At 46.7% G+C, this 24,495-nt stretch overlaps 1 protein-coding gene across 16 annotated transcripts in view; it reads right to left on the bottom strand.

Moving 5' to 3' along the window:
* The window catches only part of AGAP1 (ArfGAP with GTPase domain, ankyrin repeat and PH domain 1), a 332,749-nt gene that overhangs the window by 154,849 nt on the left and 153,405 nt on the right, over positions 1-24,495 (bottom strand). For 15 of the 16 annotated variants that reach the window (XM_074548902.1, XM_074548903.1, XM_074548906.1 and 12 more), the window contains 2 exons: positions 21,108-21,263; positions 14,892-14,984 (listed from right to left, as the gene is read on the bottom strand). In XM_074548902.1, the coding sequence (XP_074405003.1) occupies positions 14,892-14,984; positions 21,108-21,263 (249 nt within the window). The remainder of the gene's footprint in view (positions 1-14,891; positions 14,985-21,107; positions 21,264-24,495) is intronic. The other variant, XM_074548895.1, reaches the window with a different exon arrangement.

The raw sequence follows: 24,495 nt of genomic DNA, 5'->3' as shown, positions 1-24,495 counted from the left end.
TACTCCAAGCACACACACAGGTGTTCCAGAGCAAAGATTTACTCCAAGCACACACATGTGTTACACAGGAGAGATTTACTCCAAGTACACACAGGTGTTACACAGGAAAGATTTACTCCAAGCACACACACACGTGTTACACAGGAGAGATTTACTCCAGGCACACACATGTGTTACATAGGAAAGATTTACTCCAAGCACACACACATGTGTTCCACAGGAGAGATTTACTCCAAGCACACACACGTGTTACACAGCAAAGATTTACTCCAAGCACACACACGTGTTCCACAGGAGAGATTTACTCCAAGCACACACACATGTGTTCCACAGGAAAGATTTACTCCAGGCACACACACTGTGTTACACAGGGAAGATTTACTCCAAGCACACACACATGTGTTACACAGGGAAGATTTACTCCAGGCACACACACGTGTTCCACAGGAGAGATTTACTCCAAGCACACACACATGTGTTCCACAGGGAAGATCTGCTGCTCCCTGGAGCTTCTGTCCAGCACACCCAGCTCACCAGACCCCTTCTCCAAGCATGGCTAGAACTGATCCTGCCCTGCAGCCATCCCCAGCCTGTGCAGGTCCTTCCACACTCCAGGCAGAGATGCTGCCTCTCCTAATTTCCCCTTTCTTTACTCTCTGTGGTTCCAAATTCCCACCATATTTCAGGCAAACCCTTTAAGAGCTCCAGAACTACTCTGGACCACCACTGCTGCCTTGCCTCCAGCAGCATGAATGCATCAGCTCCAGGGGTGTTCCTGAGCTCCAGGAGTGACCAGCTGGAACCAGCTCCAGGCAGGAGCTCCAGAGGCACCCACGTGTAGCTTCCAGCCAGGAATCCATCATGGTGCTTCCTGCTTGGAGACACCAGCACCTCTGGGGACTGCTGGGCCACCTTCTCAGAGACCCTCAAGATTCCTGATGTTACGGAGAGCATCACCTGGTTTTTATTCTCACCCCCATTTCCTTCAGAGTCTTTGGTCAATATTTTCCCTCCTCCCTCTCACCTGTTTAGTACAGATTTTGCTTCTCACAGCAGCACAAGTTTCCATTTGAGCTCTGTCCCTCCAGTTCTGTTTTCCATCCCACTGTCATTTCCCCCTCTTCTCTCACCTCCAAAGCCCCTTGAGTTTGTCTGCCTTCAGCTGCTGCAGAAAAGAGGGAGCTTGGAATCCTTGTGCTGCACAAACAGGTAAGAAACCTCTTGCTTCAAAACACCACATCAACAATAAACAGTGTCACTTAATTGGAGCTAAGTGTGACTTAATCTGGATCAGGAATTACTCAGAGCAATCACTGTGCTGCAAGATTAAAGCACCAACAGCAGTGATTGTGCACCTGTTACTTCTCAGCTACAAATGCAGCATTGCCATGAATTCCCAACTCACAGCAGCATTTGCTGTGCAAAGGGCAAATTCAGAAAATGTTCCCAAGTAGTTCCTTGCCTTGCACCAGCTTCAGCAAACACAAAATGTCAATGCTCAGCATGCTGGGCACATTCAGCACTGGAGGGATGCACAGCCACAGCAGGAAGGGGCTGTGCAGCTCACCTACAGCTCATAGCACAGGAAATCTGAACATCGGTATCCTTCAGCAGATGTGGCTCACACAAAAAGTCTATATACACATAGAATTCCAGATCTGCAGACTCAGACTTGACTATTTGTTTAACATGAAGCACACCAAGCATACATATCTTTGCACTTACTCAGTCTGCATCCTGAAGAAGAGTTTTCACCCAGTTTGCTCAAAGCTCAGCTTTTAGTCAATGATTTCCAGTGCATCTCTCCCTCCAGATAAAATTGTTTTCGTTTTAATTTGGCCATGAAACAGCGTGTGCAATTTTGATTCCTACTGTGATGGTACCTGCCACCTTAAACAATCCCTGGTCTTCAGTTCTCCTCCATTCCAATGTATTGCTCACTTCAGACCGCACAATTTCTAAACAATTCAACCACTTTGGTAATTTTAGTTGATTTTTCTTTTTCAATACCTCCTGCACTTGAGGATTTCTTAATTTCCCCCCCCCCAAATACTCACAGAGAAGAGAGCATGAGATGTTAATCTACTCCTTGATTTGTAGCAGTTCTGCACTTCTCTACCCAACCATTTAAATGCTGTCATTCATAATAGGGTGATATACTGTACTATAAACCCTTTTGCAAATGGTACGTCTTGGTATTTTTCTTTTGTGACAAAGACTCATATTAGTTATAAAGGGGGAAGAAATGGACTCGGAGCTCAGATCTACCTACATCATCTCACTGCTCAACAGCCTCTCCCCTTCTTTAAAAGAAAATCCACACCCTCTTCCTTAAAGAAAACCGAAATCACTAAGCTTTTATTTTCCCTGGTAGAGAGAACGTTCCGTGGTGTGACAGCCCCCGGAGTTCAGCAGCTTGCTCCTGCAGCATTAATCCTGAAACCACACAATCCCAGGCTGGATTGGGTTAGAAGGGACCCTGAAGTCCCACCCCTGCATGGGCAGGGACACTTTTCACTGTCCCAGGTGGCTCCAAGCCCTGTCCAACGTGGCCTTGGGTAATTGCAGGGATCCAGGGGCAGCCACAGCGTGTTTGAGGCTCATGTCAGGTCCTGGCCTTGATTCCAGGCACAGGAAGCTGGAGAAGCGTCTTGGTGAGGTACCCCAAGCACACCAAAGCAAAAGCTGCCTACAGCTCCTTCTCCATCCAACCCACAGGTCTGACACCATCTCAACCTGGAGCTCCTTCTCCACCCGACCCACACATCCAACACTGCCCCAGACTGCAGCTCCCTCTCCATCCAACTTTCCAAATTTGGGTTCAAGCAGCAGAAGTTTGAGTGGGTTTTAGTCCAGGTTCCATTTCAGTTTGTTCTCCCACACTGCCCTTGTTTTCCTGGTTCTTTTAAACAAAATACACTTTTCAAGCAGACACATGGCCCTGTCCCCAGAGCTGGGCCAAGTTTAGTCCCCTCTGGCTCTAGGGCTTGTTAACACCCCCACAGACCAGATCCAGCCCACATTGCAGCTTTCAGCCAAACACATTTGGTTAAACTCTCAATTAAGATGTAGCGAGGCTGTAACAAAATATTTTACATCTGCTATGTTTGCTTCATGCACTCAGTTGGAAATTCTATCAAAAAACCAATTGAGTTTTTCTGGCAGGTTGTAGTCTGTATAAAACACTCTCTCTGTTCCTCACTGGAATAGCTTCTGTCAGGAAAACTAAACCCCAAAGTGTGTGTTCGCATTACTTTTGCCTTCTCCCTAACAGCAGTAACAAGGTTCATTTCAAGCATTACAGCTTTAGGAAGTCTGTGAGTGAAATATACCCAGGTCATCTGATCATGACACTCATTCCCAATTTGTCACCATGCAAGGGATCCTTTGCAATAAACAAAACACTAAATTATAAGATTTTTTTTTCTCCCTGTTTTAACTCATGCAAAATAATCTGAGATTTTATTTGTAAGAATTGCACTTTAATTATAAAATCCTTGAGAGGTTTGTGTTGGAAGGGACCTTAAGGACCATACAAATTCCATCCCCTGCCATGCCAGGGACACCTTCCACTATCCCAGGTTGCTCCAAGTCCCCTCCAGCCTGGCCTGGAACATTCCCAGGGATCCAGGGGCAGCCATAGCTTCTCTGGGCAATCTGTGCCAATCATTCTCTTTAAACTCAAAATATTTTAGTACCAACATCTGGCCTGGCTGCTGAGACTGTTCTAAAGATTTGCTGATAATTACAGTAGTCACAGGATTTTTTTTAAAATGCAGGTTTAGAGAAAACAGTATTTAAATCAAAGTGCAAGGACTTCCACACATATTTCAAATATCTAAACCAGTCAGAGTACCCATGTTTCAAACACTCCCTGTTCCCCCCAAGCAATATTCCTTTTTCATGCCATTTATTTGTTTCAATTTGCCATTCTTCACTATGCTCTGGGAAAATATTTCCTCACACATTACACACACTGAAGTGCCAACGCTTTAAAATAAAAAACAAACACAAGCCCACAACATAAAACAGGAAACTAGGGATGCTGGGCCAACACCCCCAATCCAGATTCACACACAATTACCACACAATCAAATGGGAGCAAAAGAATCATGAAAATACTCAGAATGCCCAAAGTTTGCTTTGTTCAAAAAAATTAGGCTAAAGGGCTTTAACTGCGTGCTGTTCAGTTTACTCTTTTGATTGCTTTACCACTATGTAAATCAATTTGTTAATGTTCCTTACAAAATGCATGAGCCAGTTATACTGACAAACACACAAAGCTCATTCGTAATTAGCAGTTAATTAGTACGAAGGAACAGATGCTGTTAGAGTTTCAGCAGGCGAACAGGTTCTGTAAACAATGCTTATAAATCTAAATGAATTTATTAACCACAATGCAACTGTCACCGTTCTGCTGGCAACCACACAGATATGGTGGAATCCCCAAAACATCTTTACAACATATTAATAATCATTGTGTCAAGCCCAGTCTATTGGGCAGCCTCACTTGCTAACTGTCATAAGCTTCCTACTTAATCTTCTGGTGTCACTCCTCAGGACTAATTCCTCATGCCCTGGGAGGAAGAAGAGCTGCAGCCACCAAAGGCAGCCCAGATGTGCATGGATTCTCCTCAGAACAAAGGTGTTTTCCCACTGCCTCCCATCGTGCTGGATGGCACCTGGCCCAGGCCATGGGCACCCTGCTTCTCTGGGGTTTGGCTCCAGGTGATGCTTAAAGGTCCCTTCCAACCCAGCCCTTTCTGATTCCTGATTTCATGCATGAAAATAAGAAAAGGCTGGTTCTTCCTGCTCTCCTGGCTCATTGGGGATGACCCCCCATGCCAGGGCTGGGCTGCTGCTGACACAAGGGATTGCAGGGACAGGTTGGAGATCAGGGAAAGGTTTGTCCCCAGAGGGTGCTGGGCACTGCCAGAGCTTCAGGAGCGTTTGGAAGCACTGCCAGGGATGCCCAGGGTGGGATTGTTGGGGTGTCTGTGCACAGCCAGGGGTTCTTCCTGCTCTCCTGGCTGATTTGGGGATGTGCCCCCATGCCAGGGCTGGGCTGTTGCTGACACAAGGCATTGCAGGAGTTCTGGCAGCCCAGGTTGGATTTCAGGGAAAGGTGTGTCCCCCAGAGGGTGCTGGGCACTGCCAGGCTCCCCAGAGCTCGAGGAGCGTTTGGAAGCACTGCCAGGGATGCCCAGGGTGGGATTGTTGGGGTATCTATGCACAGCCAGGCGTTGGATCCATGCCCCCTTCCAGCTCTGGATATTCTGATTCTGTGGTTATGAACACATGCACTCAGCCACTGACTGATGCCATTGTTTTGTGGGGTTTCTTTGATTGCCTGGGGAGATGAAGGGTGGCTCAAATAAAGAGATTGCATCTTGTAAAGCAGTTTCTAGATGCAACTGCTGAAGCACCACCTCCAGTCCCAGGCTTTTGGCCAGGGGCCAGCTCAGACCCTCAGGGCTACAGTGAAGATCCCTCAGTGCCCTCCCTGCTGTCACTCTGCGTGTCACACTGACAGGCCACCCTGATATATTACACCATTTCAGCACTGCAAAATTCCAATAAATTTTTTAAAGTCATATTACAGCTTTTTTTATTGATGTTCTCTTTTACACCTCCATTGCTTTTGCTCATTCCCTCCTCCCCCCCACCGAAGCACTCTGACACCTCTTCCCCATGTTCTGGCCCATGGACACTCCAGGATTTGCATGAGAACATCCCAAATGTATCAAATCCTCCAGAGTCTCACCACAGAGACTGCTTGGCTTGCCTCCTATAGGCTCCAGCCTTACTGCATTGGTAGTGGATCCAAAATCCTGGAATTTGGGGGAGTCTGTTCTCTGCCGGAATGCAGCACCAGCCACAAAGGGAGCATATTCATGGTACAGCCTCAGAAAAATACAAATACTTTCTCTCTTCTCTTATGAACACTGGAAAACAGATTCTGACTGATTTATGCTAAAGAGCAGCACCTGCTCCTTTTGTACAATAGGGATCTTCCCCCCCTTTAAAAAAAAATAATTATATTTTAGGTGAGAGAAGCTCTTTTCCTACTATTTCTGCATAGGCTGATGATCCCCTGGCACTCTCCTCCTGCCTGCTTCCATTCTCCTTCCAAGCCTCTCCAAGGATGCTCAACATGATCAACACTTTATTCCAAACAAAAGCTGGAATGTCTCCTCTTGAACCTTAAGGATGAGCAAGCGCTGCAATCACCCCTGATGTGCCAGCTAGGAAATCATCAGCTGCTACTCAAACCCACAGGTTTGTCCCTGGCTCTTTCACAAAACATCAAGAGCATTGCATTTGGACAGGATTTGAAGTAAATCATTAATTAAATAAGGAGGATGGAGTTGAACACTCCTTATTGGCAGCCATAAGCAATTATGATCCCTTATGGCATTAATATATAAAAATTTAGGAAACACATTTATAAAACACAAAATTTCCCTCTGTTTTTAGAGTTGGTGATCTGGCTACTTTCCATCATTGCCGACTTTGAGGCTGGGTCACTCAAATAAATGGAATATTGTGTTTGAAATCATGTGCCCCCTGCCCAAATCAACACTAATAAACATTTAAATACACACTTGGCTCCAGGTCACTGCCATGGGAAGTTAAAAAACACGACAGAAAGTTAATTTCTCTGAGAAGTTCATTGATAATATTTCATTTATGAACCCTTAAGTGCATCTGTGGAACAGCTGTAGAGGGCTCACCTTGCTCTAAGAATGGTTGGGACTATCATTGTATGGCAGTCCTGGGTATTTTAAGCATTTAGAGATAAAATAACAACATTTTATCAGATGTGAAACAGAAAACCCATGTTTTAGGTACTCTGAAAAATTAGGAGACTAATTAAATGAAACATATTAGAAATTCAATCTTGATAAGCCAAAGGACCAAACTGCAGCTCCTTCCTGGAACCCTCAGAGCTGGCAGGAAGGGAAACCAGGGAACCCCAGAAAGCAGGAGGGAGCAGATGGGAGGATCCAGCAGGACAAACGGATGCATGAGGGAAAAGAGGAATTCTCTCCATCAGAGAGGCTGAGCTCGTGCCCAGCTGTGCCTGCTGTGCCAAGGGGCAGAAGGGGCCATGCCCTTGGACTGAAACCACATCCGTGGGCAAGGGAAGGGTTTAACACCAGGAGCTCCCAGCTCCAGACGCCCAAGAGAGATTTTCACTGCTGTTTTATTGCGAATTCTAAGGACTACAGCTTCTCTTGGGATGGTACCTGCAACTCATCAAGTGGAAAAACCCACAAACCTGGCTTTCACAGTCAAATGAAACATTATTCCAGGCAGGTACATGGAGCTGAAGCCATTCTTCTGATGTAAGGGCACATTTGATCTAATTGGAAAAAATATTTCAAGTGCACTGGGAATAGTCACTGTTAACTGAATGCAACAACGAAAAAGGAAAAAAGAGCATGCAGACCCCAGGGAATTACCAAATCAATTAACAACTAATTCAGGAACTAATTTCTGTATTGCCTCTTAGCACAAAACTGTATCTTTAATTTCTCCTGCAATAAGCATCACCATGATAGTCCTAACACACTCTGACGCTTTAAATGAGTTTACAAGTATCTCTTTTTGATTGGCTATATAACATTATTTCTTCACAGTTCAATGCAGCCATAGCCAAGTGCTCTGAAATATTTAATTATACTGGTAGCAACCAGTTAACAATTTACAGAACCACGGTGAGTACAAAACATTTTATAACTGGTAATCAGCTAATTAAAAAAAAAAAAAAAAAACCAGCAAAATGTGTATGTTCTGATTATAAACAATTGCAGAGGAATTACACAGAGGATTTCAGCACTAAGAGTATTTGGCTCAAAACCATACCCTGGTGTTTGTACAAGCTGATCTGGAGACTGATTACTGTGATTAGACAGACGTGTGACAGAGGAAATTACACCTCACGCTGGAGATAAATAAATCAAACCATGTCATCTGCCAGTTCCTTGTAAATCACATCAGCTCTGACTTTGGCAGAGCTGCTCCTTGGAGACTCCCAACCCTGCCTTGCAAACAGCAGCCCACAAGCCTACCTGAGCACCAGGAAGGAAAACCACAAACAGGAGGAGTTTTGGAGAAGGCTCCTTCCAGGAGCTGAGGGGACAAAGCTGGAGAGAGACTTTTCACAGGGAGTGCCAGGACAAGGGGAGTGGGTTCACATTGGCAGAGGGCAGGCATGGATGGGATACTGGGAATTGGGAATTGTTCCCTGTCAGGGTGGGCAGGCCCTGGCACTGCCCAGAGGAGCTCTGGCTGCCCCTGGATCCCTGGCAGTGCCCAAGCCTGGATGGGGCTGGGAGCAGCCTGGGATGGTTGAAGATGTCCCTGCCAGGGGGTGGGACTGGATGGGCTTGAAGGCCCTCCCAGACAAACCATTCAGGGATTCTGTGTTCTGGAGCAGAAGCAGCAGCACAGGGGGCTGGGGGTGTGTGCAGTGGAACAGGGGGTTCAGTGCACAAACACACAGCTGTAAGGAATGGAAGCAAATCTGGGCTCTGTGTCCCTCCACATGTTTGCTGCCATCCTCCTCCTGAAATGCTTTTGGCCCTTACCTGCATGAGCCACTTTTATGTCAAAGCACAGCCTGATGGTGAGCTCAGAGAGAAGCCATCAGATAAGCCCTGGCACCGGTGGCTGTAGCATCATCTGTCTGTCCTGCTCCTCTAGATGGCTTTTTTCACCCTGTCAAGTCGGATGAATTAAGCAGGAAGAGCTGCTAAGATCACTGCTTGTTTGTTCTCTCTTCTGGTGGGCTCCAAGTAAACATTTGCAGCCAGGAAAGAGCAAAGAGCATTTGCTGCTTGTGAGGACAGCCAGTCTTGGATGTGACACTTGCCTGGAGCACTGGGGTGCTCTTGTGGGAGTGAGGATGACTAAGGACATCACTCTGACTGAGCAGATGTGGCAGATGATCCCTTTCCAGAAGCCATTTCCCAGACACTGCCGTGCCTGCTGAAATGCTCCCACAGCTGGACAGACAGCTGTGGCTGTTTTAAGGCTCCAGGTAGGATGAGCTCTCTGCTTCAATGGAAGGAACAACATAACAAGTGTTGTGTGCTATTCCATGCTAGATTTGTGTAACTGGTGCTTACACATCCCAGCCAGGGCTAAAAATGAACAGGAATGAGGTTAGGAAGTAACCTACTCAACAATGAGGTTAGGAAATCAGTAGTGAGGCAGAGGAAGAAGCAATGATCCCTTTTCAGAAGCCATTTCCCACTCTCTGCCATTCCTGCTGAAATGCTCCCACAGCTGGACAGACAGCTGTGGGTGTTTTAAGGGAAAACAGGTTTCAGGTAGGATGAGCTCTCTGCTTCAGTGAAGGAGCAACATAACAAGTGTTGTGTGCTATTCCATGCTAGATTTGTATAATTGATGTTTAAACATCCCAGCTAGGGCTAAAAATGAACAGAAATGAGGTTAGGGAGCAACCTACTCAAAAAGGAGGTTAGGCAATAGTACTGAAGCAGAGGAAGTAAAAAATCACTACTAAAAAAGAGGCAACACTGACCTACACCTGCAAGGAGCTGAGCAGAAGTGACAGGTTTTTTATGCCAGGTTTGACATTTGATGAGAGCATCTTCAAAGTTACCTTTGCTGAGTTTAATGATTTTTAAAATGAAATTAAAATGGACATTGGGAAGTGGGAGTTTTCTTTATGCCCATCTTAAGGAAAAACTGTAACTTGTACATCAAGGAACCAAACTCTTCTTCATGGACAGCAAATCAGTGATGCCACCCCTGTGCCTTGACATAAAAAATATTTGCCATTTTTAGGTCAGAGTAAAGGGAAAAAAAAAAAGACAAAATACCTAATTTCATTAAGATTACTTTAATGTACTTAAATATGCCAAGCTGGCAGGCAAAGAAGGTCATTTGAAATATCACCTAAAAGTAAAGCCTGAATAAGATATTCCACTTTCTCCATTAATCCAGCCATTTGCAAACTGAGGGAAGGGAATGGATTCTGAAGTTCACCTTTGCAAGTCATGGATGGCAAATTTTTCACTGTGTCATCAATACAGCACTAACCATTAGAACATTTATTTCTAAGCCAGGCTTCCAGTTTGTCATCCCTAAATGATGCAGCAATTTGGGGGCACGAGAGGGACAGCACCTCCCAGGCTAAGCCAAGGGGGGAGGCAAGGTGGCAAACACTGATTTTGGCCAGTTTTTGGTAAAACAACAGCCAAGGTTCCATGGCTGGTGAGCATCTGTGATTAAGTGCAAAGGGCAAAGAGAAGAAGGGCTGGGAGCAGAAAGTCAAGGCCAGCTCTTATGTATTTATTTACACTCCAGTCTGGGGGGGATGGGGGCAGGACAGAGGAAAAAAAATAATAAAAATTAAAAAAAGAAAAAAAAAAAAAAGAAAAAAAAAAAGAAAGAGCACACAGCTGCCATCCCAAAAACAGACCTCCCATCTGCCACCCACGATTTGCATGTCACCTTCTCCAGGCTCATTTGTACTTCATTAACTGCCATTGACTTAACAAGATTTATGCAAATGACACCATAGGAGCTCGCTAACTCCCACTGCAATCAAGTGATTATGTATGTACAATTCTCCACAGCAATGAAAAATTAATACATGACAAGCCCCCTCACCGCTGAGCTGAGCTTCTTGCTTTTATTTTTCTTGTTGTGTGCATTTTTTTTAATTTGAATATGCCCTACTGATAAAGATTTCCCAAACCCACAAAAACCAAAGAAGTAATTTTCCCAAAACACCATAAAAACTCCCATTCCAGAAAGTCAATTCCCCAAAAGTGGGCAGCCCAATGTGTGCTTCAAAATATTCTTCAAAATATTCACTCAGGCTATCAGGAACAAAATTTCTCTTCTAGAATAAATGAGTTTGGAGGGAGGATTCTCCAACCATAGCAAGCCACTCACTTTAAGAGCATTATTAGCAATGCTACAGAAAATAGCTTAAATATTCTTAGTTTAAGCATCTCTTTCTCAGAAGTACAGAACTTCCTGGGGATTTTAACTTGAAGCCAATATTGCTCTGACTTCTCTTTTTCTGTTTTCTCTGATTGCTCCTTTTCTGACTCTGATTTGCACAATATTTTTAAATAGCACACAAGTGAAATTTTGTATAATTTGTTAACATTTCTGATATTCCCAGTTCTCAGAATCTGCTAAAAGTCCAGGATTTAGGACATGCTGATGTGGCTGTGCATGCACAAGGTACTGGTACCTCCCCAGGAAACCTGCCTTCCCAAAATTTCACTCACTTTAAGAGTATTTTGGCAGGAGCAAGCAGCCACCCTTTAAAAACAAACCTGCTTTTCATTGCCTACATTTTGGGTTTCTGCTGGGAGCAAGGAAGGGTCATCAGGACAGTTTTATATGGCTTAGCCCAATAAAACCAAATTTAGCACTGCAGTGAAAAACCAGCTTTACCACGTAGAAAGGACACAGAGAATAAGAACATTAACTCTTTTTGACCAGGCTGCTCCGAGTTAAGGACAAAATCCTGAAGGAACGAGGTGTTTCCTTGGAAGGAAGCCGGCTATTCACAACTTTACCTCCTTCATGGAACCCTGGAATGGGTTGGGTTGGAATGGCCCTTCCAGCCCATCTCATTCCTGCCCATGGCAGGGACACCTTGTCCTCGACCAGGCTGCTCCATCCAAACTCTCCCAAGCTCTCAGGGATTTCCCTTAAACCCACAGGGATTCAGGCACCAAGCACAGGAATGCAGGAGCAGGTTGCAATTCCTGCCTTCTTTTGACCCAAACCCACTGGCAGCTGTGCAGGTCCATTCCTGGGGCTCAGAATGATCAGCATCTCTTTCACTGGGACAGATTCCATTTTTCCTCAAAACCAGAACATTTCCAGCCTCCAAGGAACTTGTTTGGGTTGGAGGTTTTATCATTTGTTTGTGGGTGTGGTTTGGTTTTGTTGTTTGCTTTTTTTTTTGGTAAAGCTTTTGTTGTTGATGTTATTGTTTAGTTTTGTTCTCCCACAGCAATCCTGGGAATGCTGCAGCCTGAAAGCAGATTTCTGCTTCTATCCCAAGTATCCCAAGGAACAAGAGACAGGACAAGAAGAAACAGCCTCGAGTTGCCCCAGGGAAGGTTCAGGTTGGCTGTTGGGAAAAATTTCTTCAGAGAAAGAGTGATCAGGCATTGGCACAGCTGTCCAGGGCAGTGGATTTAAAATCCATGAGGATGTGGTGCTTGGGGACATGGGTTAGTGGTGGCCTTGGCAGTGCTTGTTCCAACACTGGACTTGGTGATCTTACAGGGCTTTACCAACCTTTATGGCTCTGTGACTCCATTTGCCACAGAAAACATCATGATGTTTCTCACCTTAAGGAGAACAGCAGCATGAAGATTTTTAGGTTGAGAAGTTCCCTTCCACATCTGTCTTATTCCCAGTTAAGGCATGAAATAAAAGGCACCAACTTTCCCAGCAGGAACTTCTGCTGCCACTGTCACATTTTCTGAAAAATCCCTTCGCCAGGATTTCTTCTCCTGGGAAGCTGAGAAGCCTCAGAGAGGAATGAAAACAACAATTATCTGATTGCTTCTCCTGTGTTTGCTGCTTGGGAATGTGGCCTGGACATTGTTTACCAACAGGTGAATGCTTGATTGGGTCCATGTGAATTGTTATTAATTAATGACCAATCACAGCCAGCTGTGTCAGACTCTGAGGAGTCAGTCACCAGTTTTTATTATTTCATTCTTGTTAAGCCTTCTGATAGACCCTTTCTCTTTCTGTAGTACAGTTTTAGTATAGCATTCTTTAATATAACATCATAAAATAATAAATCAGCCTTCTGAGAACGTGGAGTCAGATTCTCATCTCTCACCTCCTCCTGGGGACCTCACAAACTCCACAAGCTCCCTGGACCTGGCACCTGTTGAGCCCCCAGGAATGTGGGGCTGTATCAGCAACTCAACCTGGAGGCATCTCTACTGACCAGGCCTCCAAAATCTCTGCTCCTGACATCTGAGAGTGATCTGAAATCCCACTGGGAGCAGCCACCCTGCAGCACTGCAAAAACCTCCAACTCCCACCCCAAAGCCCAAAGAACAGGAGGGACCTGCTGAGGTGCACATCAAGGGTTTGTGGGTAATGGCCTGTACGTGACAAAATTAAATTACCATAACTGAGATTACTAACAAGGAGGACACGTTCCCAAAATATTGCTCATATTTGGTATACAGGCAGGGCTGCAAGGAGAGCTTTTCCATACAGAAATTGCAGATATTGTAAGGGATATTTCTTTACAACACGCTGTGGCACAATCACACTCACAATATTTCCCTTACAATGCTCTTCCTATGAGTGTATTTTTAATCAAATTCATTCCATACAACAACATTTTAGGAAAGAACAGTAGGTATGCCTGGAATAAATACTGGCACATCTATCCCTCAGTTTTACATTCTCAGCTGCACTTTTGTTTAATTAGCATTACCCAAAAGGACTGCAGCCGGTCTAACCCATCCTGTACCATACAAAAGCTGTAGGAAAATAAAATTGCAGCTTGCTTTAAATGCCTGGAATCTCCTCCCCTGAATGCAGAGCCAAATACTGAACTCCTCTGCTTTCAAACTGCTCTTCTGGATTGCAGCGTGCTTGATTAAAATTTGCCTACTAGTGATTCACACACCACAGCATTTTTGCTGCCTGATGGTCCCAAAAAGTCTTTCAGAGTGACTTCAGGAAGAAGAATCACAGCTAATAGTTGAGGGTACAAAATCAACTCCTCCTCACATCCAGAAACAGAGGAAAAGCACAAAGCACCCCAAAATATGCAAACCCAGCTCCACACAGGACATCCAGGGCTGCCTGGCAGATAAGGCACGGGCTGAGGGAAGATCAGGAGAGGCAAGTGAGCCTCTGGAGAGCAGGAAAGGCACCAAAACAACTGGAGAGAAAATAAGTGGAAAAGAATGGGAGCTTATCTCTAGCAAGGCAACTCTAACACGTGAGTAAACACTTGGAAACACTGACAGAGAAACTGTGTGAGAAGCATTCCATGGGAATGTGGAGATCTCAACCACACGGAGCCAGTGCCATTTCATTTGAGCAAGTAAATCATCTCATTCCCCAAACACTTCCCATCCAAGGCTGGCACTGCTTTTGCCTTTCAAAGGAGTGTTCCCAGCTACAATTTAGCATCGAGCTTCCAGGCTAATGAAAGTGCATCTAGGCTAGTAAAAACAGACCAAAACAAATCCTCGGCTTCAAGTCCTGTTGTGTAATGAGAAAGTTTAATTAAGGCCACACATTACAGCTGTAAACGTTCTCTTATATAATAAGGTCTAAATGAAACTGAACCTAATCAAAGTTACAATTCCTTCATTAGCAAATTACAAACAAGAGCGCGCAGCTGACACACCGGCCATGATTATCACAACTAATTGCCTCGTTGTTAGGGAGCAGCCTGAAACTGTGTTCAGATGTCCGTCTGTGGTAGCAAATTAGGGCCACATCAGGCTATTCCTGCCATCACAAGGGGCTCTTGTCGAGCGATCTGATTTACCCTGCGCCTGGCAGCACTCGGCCCAATCAAAGCCCCCTCTACAAAGGCAGCTTTGAAGCCAGCACAGCCTAGAAACCCGCTCCATATGCAGGCCGGCAGACTGCACTTCATTAGGCCTGTTGTCACATTTTCCCTCTTCTTATTCTAATGATCCTATTTTAATACACATAGGAACCTCTCCTAATTGATGTCAAGTGAGTGACTTCCACATTCATCAGCGGCGCACATCAAACGCCGCTCGGGCGGCGCTGGCCTGCCCGGACCCGAGGTGTGTGTGTCTTGTCTCCCAACTATGGAAAGCAGGCAAGAGAAAAAAAAAAATAAAATACAACTATTTCGGCATTACCTGTTTAATTGGGATTGCACGGCCGCTTCCAATGCTGTCTGTTCTGCTCTCCAGGACCTTCTTCTCTTTGTCTGGGTCACTCCCTTTCCGAGACTGCAGAGCGAAAAGAAAAGTTTGTGCTCCATTAAATGCACACAGAGGATGCTTTTATTTGCCTTTTTTTTTCTTTCGGGGCAATTAAAAAATACTTTGGCAGGTAAATATAGGCTCAAAATTGAATCTACACAAGTACACAACCATCCTGACAATGAATAAATTTCCCATCCACCACCCATAAATTTCAACTATCCACCAGTTTGAAATGCATTTGGGTTTAAAGAGTTTCAGCTTCGCTGCCTGAAGACCCACAACATCAGAGGACACGTTTCTGAAGTTTCCAACAGCAGCTCCAAAGGGGAATGAATGTGCCATCTCCTCATTAAAAACATTTAAAATAGCCATGCATAGATTTAATTCACACCTGTGTGGCTCTTAGAAATGTCAGCAACTATTTAGAAATACGATTTTATAATGCTGGATTTGACTATGTAGACTTCAACTTACTATTTTTTTTTCTGCTTTGGGACAGTTAGAAAGTTGCAACTGCAAGAAAAGCCAATGACTGGAAAAAGTTATCTGAACATGGTGTGGAAAAATCAGCACGAGGAGAATTTTACCAATGTCTAAAACCCGAGCTGCTTTATCCTGGCTTCCTCCAGGGCTGGAAGGAGTGAGGTCACAGCGCTCCCTTCATGGCTTTCTCAAGTTTTCTGGGAATGTGAAGAAGTTATTCAGATCGCAGCCCGCTATTGCGACAGAACGCACGGGCGCAGCGGTGATTTTGACGGATTTATTTTATTTCAAAAAGAAGACCTGAGAGTCATCCTCCTTAATAACTGCGCTGACAAGTGACAACTTCACTCCATTACTTTCCAATGGGAACATTACTCACACAATACGGGAAATGGGAAAACAGTTCCGCGTGCTTTCCACACCGCGGCCGCGCCAGAGCCCGCTCCGGCGGGAAGAGACGCCGGAATCAGGAGGAGAAGCGGGAGCGTGGATCGCTCATGCCCCTTTCCCCCGTGCCACAAAGGGGTGGGAGGAAGAATAAAACCCAGGAGCAGCTGCCCTGGGCGCTGAGGGGAGGGAGGAGAGCGAGTGCGAGCAGCGCATTCGCGCAGCGGGGATGCCGCGCTGCCGGCAACGGGCCGCGATGGCCAGTTACTATGGCTGGGGGCAAAGGAATGGCGTGCCGGGGAATTAAACAAAGAACAAATGAAAGCAAGCAAAACAAGTGGGAGGGGTGAAATCCAGCGTGCAGGATAACTATTGTTCCTCGTCCTTCAAGACAGATTTCTGCCTCTCAAAGTGCCACTTCCCAAGAATACGAGGCAAAACAAAGCTTCAATGGCGCAAGGCGCCCGTAAGTGACATTGTAAAGAAACTCAGTGAAGGTGCCCAAATCCTTGGGAGGGGAGTTGTCAACTTGAATGTTTCTTTTTTATCTGACTTTTTTTTTTTTTTTTGAGAAAGAAGCCTGCCTCTGAAATGCAGGCTGAATATCTACATGCTGTTTTTCATTTCTGGTTTTAAATCATCACCATTCCCTAAAAGTTACTGCAGCTGGAAATCACAGGCTGCACGTGGAAGGGAAAAGCCTATGTGCAAAACACTGGTAAATGCCAAAAGGACAGAAATGTAGGGATTTCTGCTGGGCAGATTCCCTCCTAGCAGCTCGCACTCACAGAATCCCTAACGTTTTTCAGGGGAGAATCTTCGCACGCTCCGCTATTTATAAAGATAAATTGTGCAGTGAAACAGAAATCTGATCTTTTATGCTTTTGTACCTATGACACACACAATATGTCTTATATCCTAGCAGAAAAAAATCCACTCCAAACCACGCTGGAGCAACACTTCCCAGGACTTTTTCTGATGGCACATCTACACAATAAATGGTTCTATTGAAAACTTGGTGCCAGCAAACCAAAAAAGGTCTGGAAAAATTAAAGCACCTGCACAAATATCACTGGAGTGATTTCCCCTGCAAGTCACTCACAGATTAATGCACATAAAACTTGGCCCAAGATGTCACATCTGAGTTTGGGCACAACCAGACGCAGATTGGCAGTGCTGAGCACCCCAAAAATAAAATACTCATCTCTACCAGTAGATACTGAGACATGGAGCTCATTTTAAGTCTGAAAAACTCCCTCAGAATTCTGTAAATATGTAAAACAGCTAACACTGAATGTGGGAAAGGTGATGCACCTTTCTATGCCAGAAATTCCCTCACCCAGTGTGGGATCAGACATGGTCAGAATCAGCTCAGTGAACCTCAAAAATGCATTTCAAATCCTCACCTGCCCTATACAAGATTATTTGCTGGTCCCTGTTATCACACTGTCCAAACAAAGGACATAAACTCTTCTAATATCTACTCTATCTTATCACTTAAGGGGAAAATCAACTGCTGCAACCACAGCTTTACAACAACCATTAATAATCAATGTAAAAAGATGAGATGCTGCATTTAATGCACTGGACATGTTTAAAAATTCTCATCCCTATTCCAACTCAAAAACTGTAATTAAGAGGAATCAAATATTTTCTACTTAGCCCAGTCCTCTTCCAACAACAGAAGATCTAAAGATCACTGAACAGATTACCTGTGCTAGATAACAAGGGGTAATTTGCAATTATTAAACAGAAATAGATCTGATTCTGTAAGAGATAAAGGAATAAGTGACTGGGAAGGGAAGCACAGCAAGAAACCAGAGCTAAACAGTAAAATAATTACACACTCTGTTCATAACCAGCAGTTTCTGTGTAGTTGTCTATTTATTCAATTAAATAATTCCAGGCTGTAACTTGGCACAGAAGCTGGGTTACAGCAGAGTGGGTGTTAAGTACTTCACCACACAGATTACAGGGCAACTCATTAAACAGTCTCACTACACCCACCTTAAAAGACACAACTAAATTTGCAAAGGCAAATTATTATTATTTTTCCCAGTTATCAGACACTAAGACAACTATCAACACCCTCTCCTGTCAGTAAATGTGGCTCTCACTAATTATCACAAACCAGAGCTTCAGTCTGTTTACAGCTGACTTAAAATTCTTCTCCAACCTTTCCTGTGACTGTAGATGGGTCTGTTTTTCTCTCCTCCCTTTCTCAAATGTACAGCTGCTCCAAAGGAAGCATTCCCAGTTTCCCTGATGCCAAGAGCACCTGCAGAGCCCTGGCAGCCCCTCACACATCCTGCAGGCCGGCCATGGATGGATGGATGATGTCTGCAGGGATGCAGCAGCAACCCAGCTCTGCTTCCCCAGCTCTGACTGCTGGTTTCTGGGCTGACACTGACATCTAGTGGGGCTGGGAAATCTGCAATTCCCACCAAGGCAAGGAATCTGCACAGCTGTTATCAAATATCAGCATCAGAGCTGGGACTCTTCTTCCCAGGCCACTCATCTGCACCCAAACACAAATGCATGATTTCCTCTCCTTCACAGGACTGGGAGATGGGGGTTTAAATCAAAATACCTCTGTTGGGAGGGACACAGGATCCCTGGGGCTCTGTGCTGTCACTCAGAGCTCCAAAATGGTGACAAAATGTTCCACTTGCTGAAGGTGGAGAGCTCAGATTTCCCTCAGTCTGAGGAAATGGTTTTTACAGGTTTGTATGTGGGAAGTGAGCATGATATCACCTTTGGAATAAAATATATAAATTCTCCATGTTGACAGGAAAGTTGTGGGTTCCTAAACACAACTAACATGTAGCTACAACCCCCAAGGGAATTACACGAGAGCCCAGAGCCATTCTGAGTTTGCTGTGACATGTGTGACCTGTCAAAAAACTGCTTACAAACCACAGCTACACCTGCAACAGATCCCAGAGCTTTCAGCAAGAGGCTTAAACCAAGGAAACCTTCACTCAGGGCTTCATTAGCATTTCCCAAACTACTTCTGCATAACAAAGAACTGTCAGATTGCACCAGGCAACTTTTTATTTGATTTTTTTTTTTGATTTGGGAATTTTTGGCCTCTCAGTGAAGCAAAAAAACAGGAGCTTTGGAAAGAAAAAAAAGCTACTTTAATCTCCATCATCTTTTTTAGCCCTGGAGAAGAAATGAGTGAACTGATTCTATATAGTAATAAAAGCAGAACAGGGTACTTATGGAATAGTTTGGTTTGGGAGGGAGCTTAAAGCCCATCCAGTGTCACCCCTGCCATGGCAGGGACACCTCCCACTGTCCCAGGCTGCTCCCAGCCCCATCCAGCCTGGCCTTGGGCACTGCCAGGGATCAGGGGCAGCCACAGCTGCTCTGGGCAGTGCCAGGGCCTGCCCGCCCTCCCAGGGAACAATTCCCAATTCCCAATCTCCCATCCATCCCTGCCCTCTGGCAGTGGGAGCCATTCCCTGTGTCCTGTCCCTCCATCCCTTGTCCCCAGTCCCTCTGCAGCTCTCCTGGAGCCCCTGCAGGCACTAAAAAGGGCTCTAAGGTCTCCCTGGAGCCTTCTCCTCTCCAGGCTGAACAATCTCCAGCCTCTCAGCCTGTCTTCCTAGGAAAATCTCCTGTTATTAAATTAACTCCTGTTTAAGTCTCAAACAGAACCACCCAACAACAATTCCAGGATGTTCTTGGTTTTGAGCCCACAGCTTTCTTGCAGCACTCCTGTGCCATCAGAACAGCCCAGCTGCAGAGGGGTGAAGCTCAGTGTCCCCAGGGTCCCTGTCTGAGGCTCAGTGTCCCCAGGGCAGCAGGGACTGAGGCTCAGTGTCCCCAGGCTCCCTGTCTGAGGCTGAGGCTGTCCCCAGGGCACTGTCCCCTGGCTCAGGCTGTCCCCAGAGCACTGTCCCTGGCTCAGGCTGTCCCCAGGGCACTGTCCCTGGCTCAGGCTGTCCCCAGGGCAGTGTCCCTGGCTCAGGCTGTCCCCAGGGCACTGTCCCTGGCTCAGGCTGTCCCCAGGGCACTGTCCCTGGCTCAGGCTGTCCCCAGAGCAGTGTCCCCTGGCTGAGGCTGTCCCCAGGGCAGCAGTGACTGTGGCTCAGGCTGTCCCCAGAGCAGTGTCCCCTGGCTGAGGCTCAGGCTGTCCCCAGAGCAGTGTCCCTGGCTCAGGCTGTCCCCAGGGCAGTGTCCCTGGCTCAGGCTGTCCCCAGAGCAGTGTCCCTGGCTCAGGCTGTCCCCAGAGCAGTGTCCCTGGCTCAGGCTGTCCCCAGAGCAGCAGGTCCCTGTTTGAGGCTCAGGCTGTCCCCAGAGCAGTGTCCCTGGCTCAGGCTGTCCCCAGGGCAGTGTCCCTGGCTCAGGCTGTCCCCAGGGCAGTGTCCCTGGCTCAGGCTGTCCCCAGAGCAGTGTCCCTGGCTCAGGCTGTCCCCAGAGCAGTGTCCCTGGCTCAGGCTGTCCCCAGGGCAGCAGTGACTGTGGCTCAGGCTGTCCCTAGGGCAGTGTCCCTGGCTCAGGCTGTCCCCAGAGCACTGTCCCTGGCTCAGGCTGTCCCCAGGGCAGCAGTGACAGGCTCAGGCTGTCCCCAGGGCAGTGTCCCTGGCTCAGGCTGTCCCCAGGGCAGTGTCCCCTGGCTGAGGCTCAGGCTGTCCCCAGGGCACTGTCCCTGGCTCAGGCTGTCCCCAGAGCAGTGTCCCTGGCTCAGGCTGTCCCCAGGGCAGCAGGTCCCTGGCTGAGGCTCAGGCTGTCCCCAGAGCAGTGTCCCTGGCTCAGGCTGTCCCCAGGGCAGCAGGTCCCTGGCTGAGGCTCAGGCTGTCCCCAGGGCAGTGTCCCTGGCTCAGGCTGTCCCCAGAGCAGTGTCCCTGGCTCAGGCTGTCCCCAGAGCAGTGTCCCTGGCTCAGGCTGTCCCCAGAGCAGTGTCCCCTGGCTGAGGCTCAGGCTGTCCCCAGAGCAGTGTCCCTGGCTCAGGCTGTCCCCAGAGCAGTGTCCCTGGCTCAGGCTGTCCCCAGGGCAGTGTCCCTGGCTCCGGCTGTCCCCAGGGCAGTGTCCCTGGCTCAGGCTGTCCCCAGGGCAGTGTCCCTGGCTCAGGCTGTCCCCAGGGCAGTGTCCCTGGCTCAGGCTGTCCCCAGGGCAGTGTCCCCTGGCTGAGGCTCAGGCTGTCCCCAGGGCAGTGTCCCTGGCTCAGGCTGTCCCCAGGGCAGTGTCCCCTGGCTGAGGCTCAGGCTGTCCCCAGGGCAGTGTCCCTGGCTCAGGCTGTCCCCAGAGCACTGTCCCTGGCTGACTCACCGTGAAGAGGTTGGAGCGGCGCTTGGACTGTTTGCGCACAGGAGTTGGAGTGTTGGCAGTGGGAGGAACGTCGATCCGCAGCTCCTTCTGGCTGGTGCTTGGAGTTGATGGGACAGAGGAGGAATAATCACTTAAACTCCCTCCTCCATTACTGGTCTGCAAGGATTAAAGGGAGTTTTAAACAGTGGCAGGCTGCTTTCAAGCAATGACAATCCACAGCTGTATCTTATTTACTCCTGATTTACTCCAGATTGATGCAGAAGTGCAGCCAGGGCTCAGCAGGGCTGCCCTGCTGCCACTTTTCCACACATTTCTATTCCAAGCCTTTGAACATCTCCCCCACCATTAGTTTTTGAACATTTAGATAGCTCTGTTTATACAGCAGGCACATTTTCATTCTACACAGTATAACCTTAACTGGGTAGCAACAGTTTCATTTGTTTTCTAGTGTACAAGTAAGCAAACATTGGGAACAACCTTCCAAATCTGGATTTCTACTAAACTAAATTGTAAATACCCAGTGCCATGGAGTTAAACCTACTCTGGAGACACCAGATTATTGAGAGCTGATCAAGAAAATGAAAATAATTCAGGGTTGTAAAATGGCTACTAAGGGGTTGGATAAATCCCAACATCTTCCAAGCATCACAGACTCTCCCACAAGGACAATCGAGTCCAGCTCCTGGCCCTGCACAGGATTTGCTGAAGCCACTGGTGCAAAGATACAAACTTGTGAGTAAGAGATTCCAATTTATTTGAAGCAGCCAAAACTCTGATTTTACATCCTAGTCCTGAAAGAAATAAAGCTTTGAGCCTATAAAACAATAAATGAACCGAGGTAACAAATTCCTGAAAGAAGGAAGGTGAGGAAACCAGACAGAATGGAAAGGACCAAAAGGTGATTAAGAAAAAAGTATTATTTTTTTTTCTTTAAAAGGACTTACTAGACATGACATAAACAAGTACTAAAAACACCACTGAAGGAGGAGATGCTCTGTGTGCTGATGGGGGACTGGGGCAGGACAACAGAGAACATTCTGCCTGCTGGGGATGGAGCAGCAGAGGATGAAGGGGCTGGGCAGTAACTCACAGGTAATTCTGGAGGGAAAAGAAATGTCTGGGATGCACAGAGAAGGGGGAAAGGCCATCTCTAAAGCAGTCAAGATTCCTGGAGGAAGTGAGGCAAGGTGGTAAGAGGGTATTTCCAGAATTCCTGAGGAGAAAGATGCCTCATGGCACTTCCCCCATGCTCCTTGGGGATGGGGACCTCAAGCTGTAAGCAGTGAGGAGATGGAAAAGCAGGAGACAGCCCCTTCCAGCCCAGCTGAAATCCTGCATGCTCCAAGCTCTCCTCTGGTCCTTGCAGCTTTCCCAGAGCAGGGAGCAGAGGGGAAGGCACTGCAAGGGCAGGGCAGAGACATTTCCTGCAACACTCTCAGGTGCCAGAGGAAGCAGCAGCAGAACTGGGAGATGTGTACAAAACAAAGGAGATGAAATTACATAACTGGAATGATCATTTTTAGTGCCCTAATGGAGAATGGTAACACTGGACAGATGAGCAGGACAAGCTGGGAAGAAGTGGCCTCAATTACCCCACATTTGCTTTTCCTGTCTCTGCAGCAGCTTGTTCCCAAACCACTGGATGTGCTGGAGATGAGAAGGGTGGCAAAGAAATCTAATTTTTTTAATTGAAATTAACAGATTTATGCCCTAAGAGCCTACTTTCCAGGTGGAGACCATGAAGGATTCCCTACAATTTTATCTTTTAAATCCCTTCATTATTTTATAGTATCATTTTACACTTTTCACAGCTGTCTCCTGGATTTCCAAGTGATTTATAAGTAACTCCTAAAGGAAAACACAAACCTGTTGGATATTCTATTCCCCTAAGACACAGGGAGAGTTTCTATAAAAGAACTCCTGCAGGCAATGTTTCTCTTCTCACGCACCAAGCGCAGTGGATTTCCAACTTTGTAAATAAAACTCTGAGGTGATTTCAAAATAAGCCACTAGCTGGAACAATGAAAAACACAACCAGAGAGAATGGTTGCAAAAACCATAGAATTGTTTGGGTTGAAAGGGACCCCAAGGATCATCTAATTCCAACTCCTTGCCATGGGCAAGGACAGCTCCCACTGTCCCAGGGTGCTCCAAGCCCTGTCCAGCCTGGCCTGGGGCACTGCCAGGGATGCAGGGGCAGCCACAGCTGCTCTGGGCACCCTCACAGGGAGCTATCTACAATGCTTGTTCTAGGTAAATATCAGGTTACTTAGAAACAACCCTGTAAATTCAAAAGGATTGTGAAATATGTGGCATTAAATACATTATCATTCCTTGTTTAGTTTTAGTTTTGACATCCCAGAAAATTTCTAAAAGGCTTAACAATAATCAGGTCTCACACAGAATGAAATAATGGATGGCCAAGCTGACTGCACTTTGCTTTCAGTAATTAAAGTCACATTTTTGGACAATCACGTTGTAGTGAAAACCATCTGAAGGCACTGTGCAAACATGAATAATGCATCATACAGATTTACAACAGGTAGTAAGGAGAGAGCTTGTGTGGCAGCCACACCTGAGCTGCAGCTTTGTAGCGGCTGTAAAGCTCCACACCTTCCCAGGAATAATGGAAATCTGCTTGGAGAATGGCACTGCTGACCAGGACACACAACTCCTGGCACTGCAGTCCCCATGGAGCGTGTCCAGGGCAGGGAATGGAGGGGCTGAGGGAGCTGGGCAGGGGCTCAGCCTGGAGCAAAGGAGGCTCAGGGTGACTAAAGTCCCTCTGTCCTAGAGGAATGCACAGAGACCGGGCAGACATGGAAACATGGTGCCATTTCCAATCTCCTCTCACAGCAGAACGTAACAGCTGAATTCCAGGAAAGCCAGCCAGTGTGAAAACACATCCAGCCTGCAGATTTCTGGGAATTATTGTCACTGTAAAACAATCTTTCCATCTCTACCTTCAAAGCTGCAGCTCACTGCTGGGGATTCCTGGCTGGAATCTGCACATGAGTTTGTCTGGAGAGGGGCCTGCAGCCTTCCACACCAACAGCAACAGCAGCTGTTGTGCCAGAGGCTTTTCCAGCTGTTTTTCCAACAGTGCAATCCCCAGCCCAGCTGAGGTAACCCCTGAGCAGGTTATGCAGCCCTGAGCACCAAAGGAGGGGCTGAGCAGCCTCAGGGCTTTGGGAACCAGATCATCTCCACTTCCAGGGGCTGGGCAGAGCAAACAGCCCTTTGGAACTGTTTCTACTGGCACTATTCTGCTAAGTTAATAGCTTAAAATTGCCTTCCTGATATGTCAGGCGTAAAGGACAAGCAACTCCTCTAGCACCAGGATGAATTTAGGGAAAAGGAATAGTTCTGTGGGGTTTTGTGAGGGAAA

This window comes from Zonotrichia albicollis, chromosome 10 (genome assembly GCF_047830755.1).
Source record: "Zonotrichia albicollis isolate bZonAlb1 chromosome 10, bZonAlb1.hap1, whole genome shotgun sequence".
Taxonomy (NCBI): domain Eukaryota; kingdom Metazoa; phylum Chordata; class Aves; order Passeriformes; family Passerellidae; genus Zonotrichia; species Zonotrichia albicollis.
The sequence above is the reverse complement of the archived record's forward strand: the minus strand, read 5'-3'. Positions and strand labels throughout refer to the sequence as shown.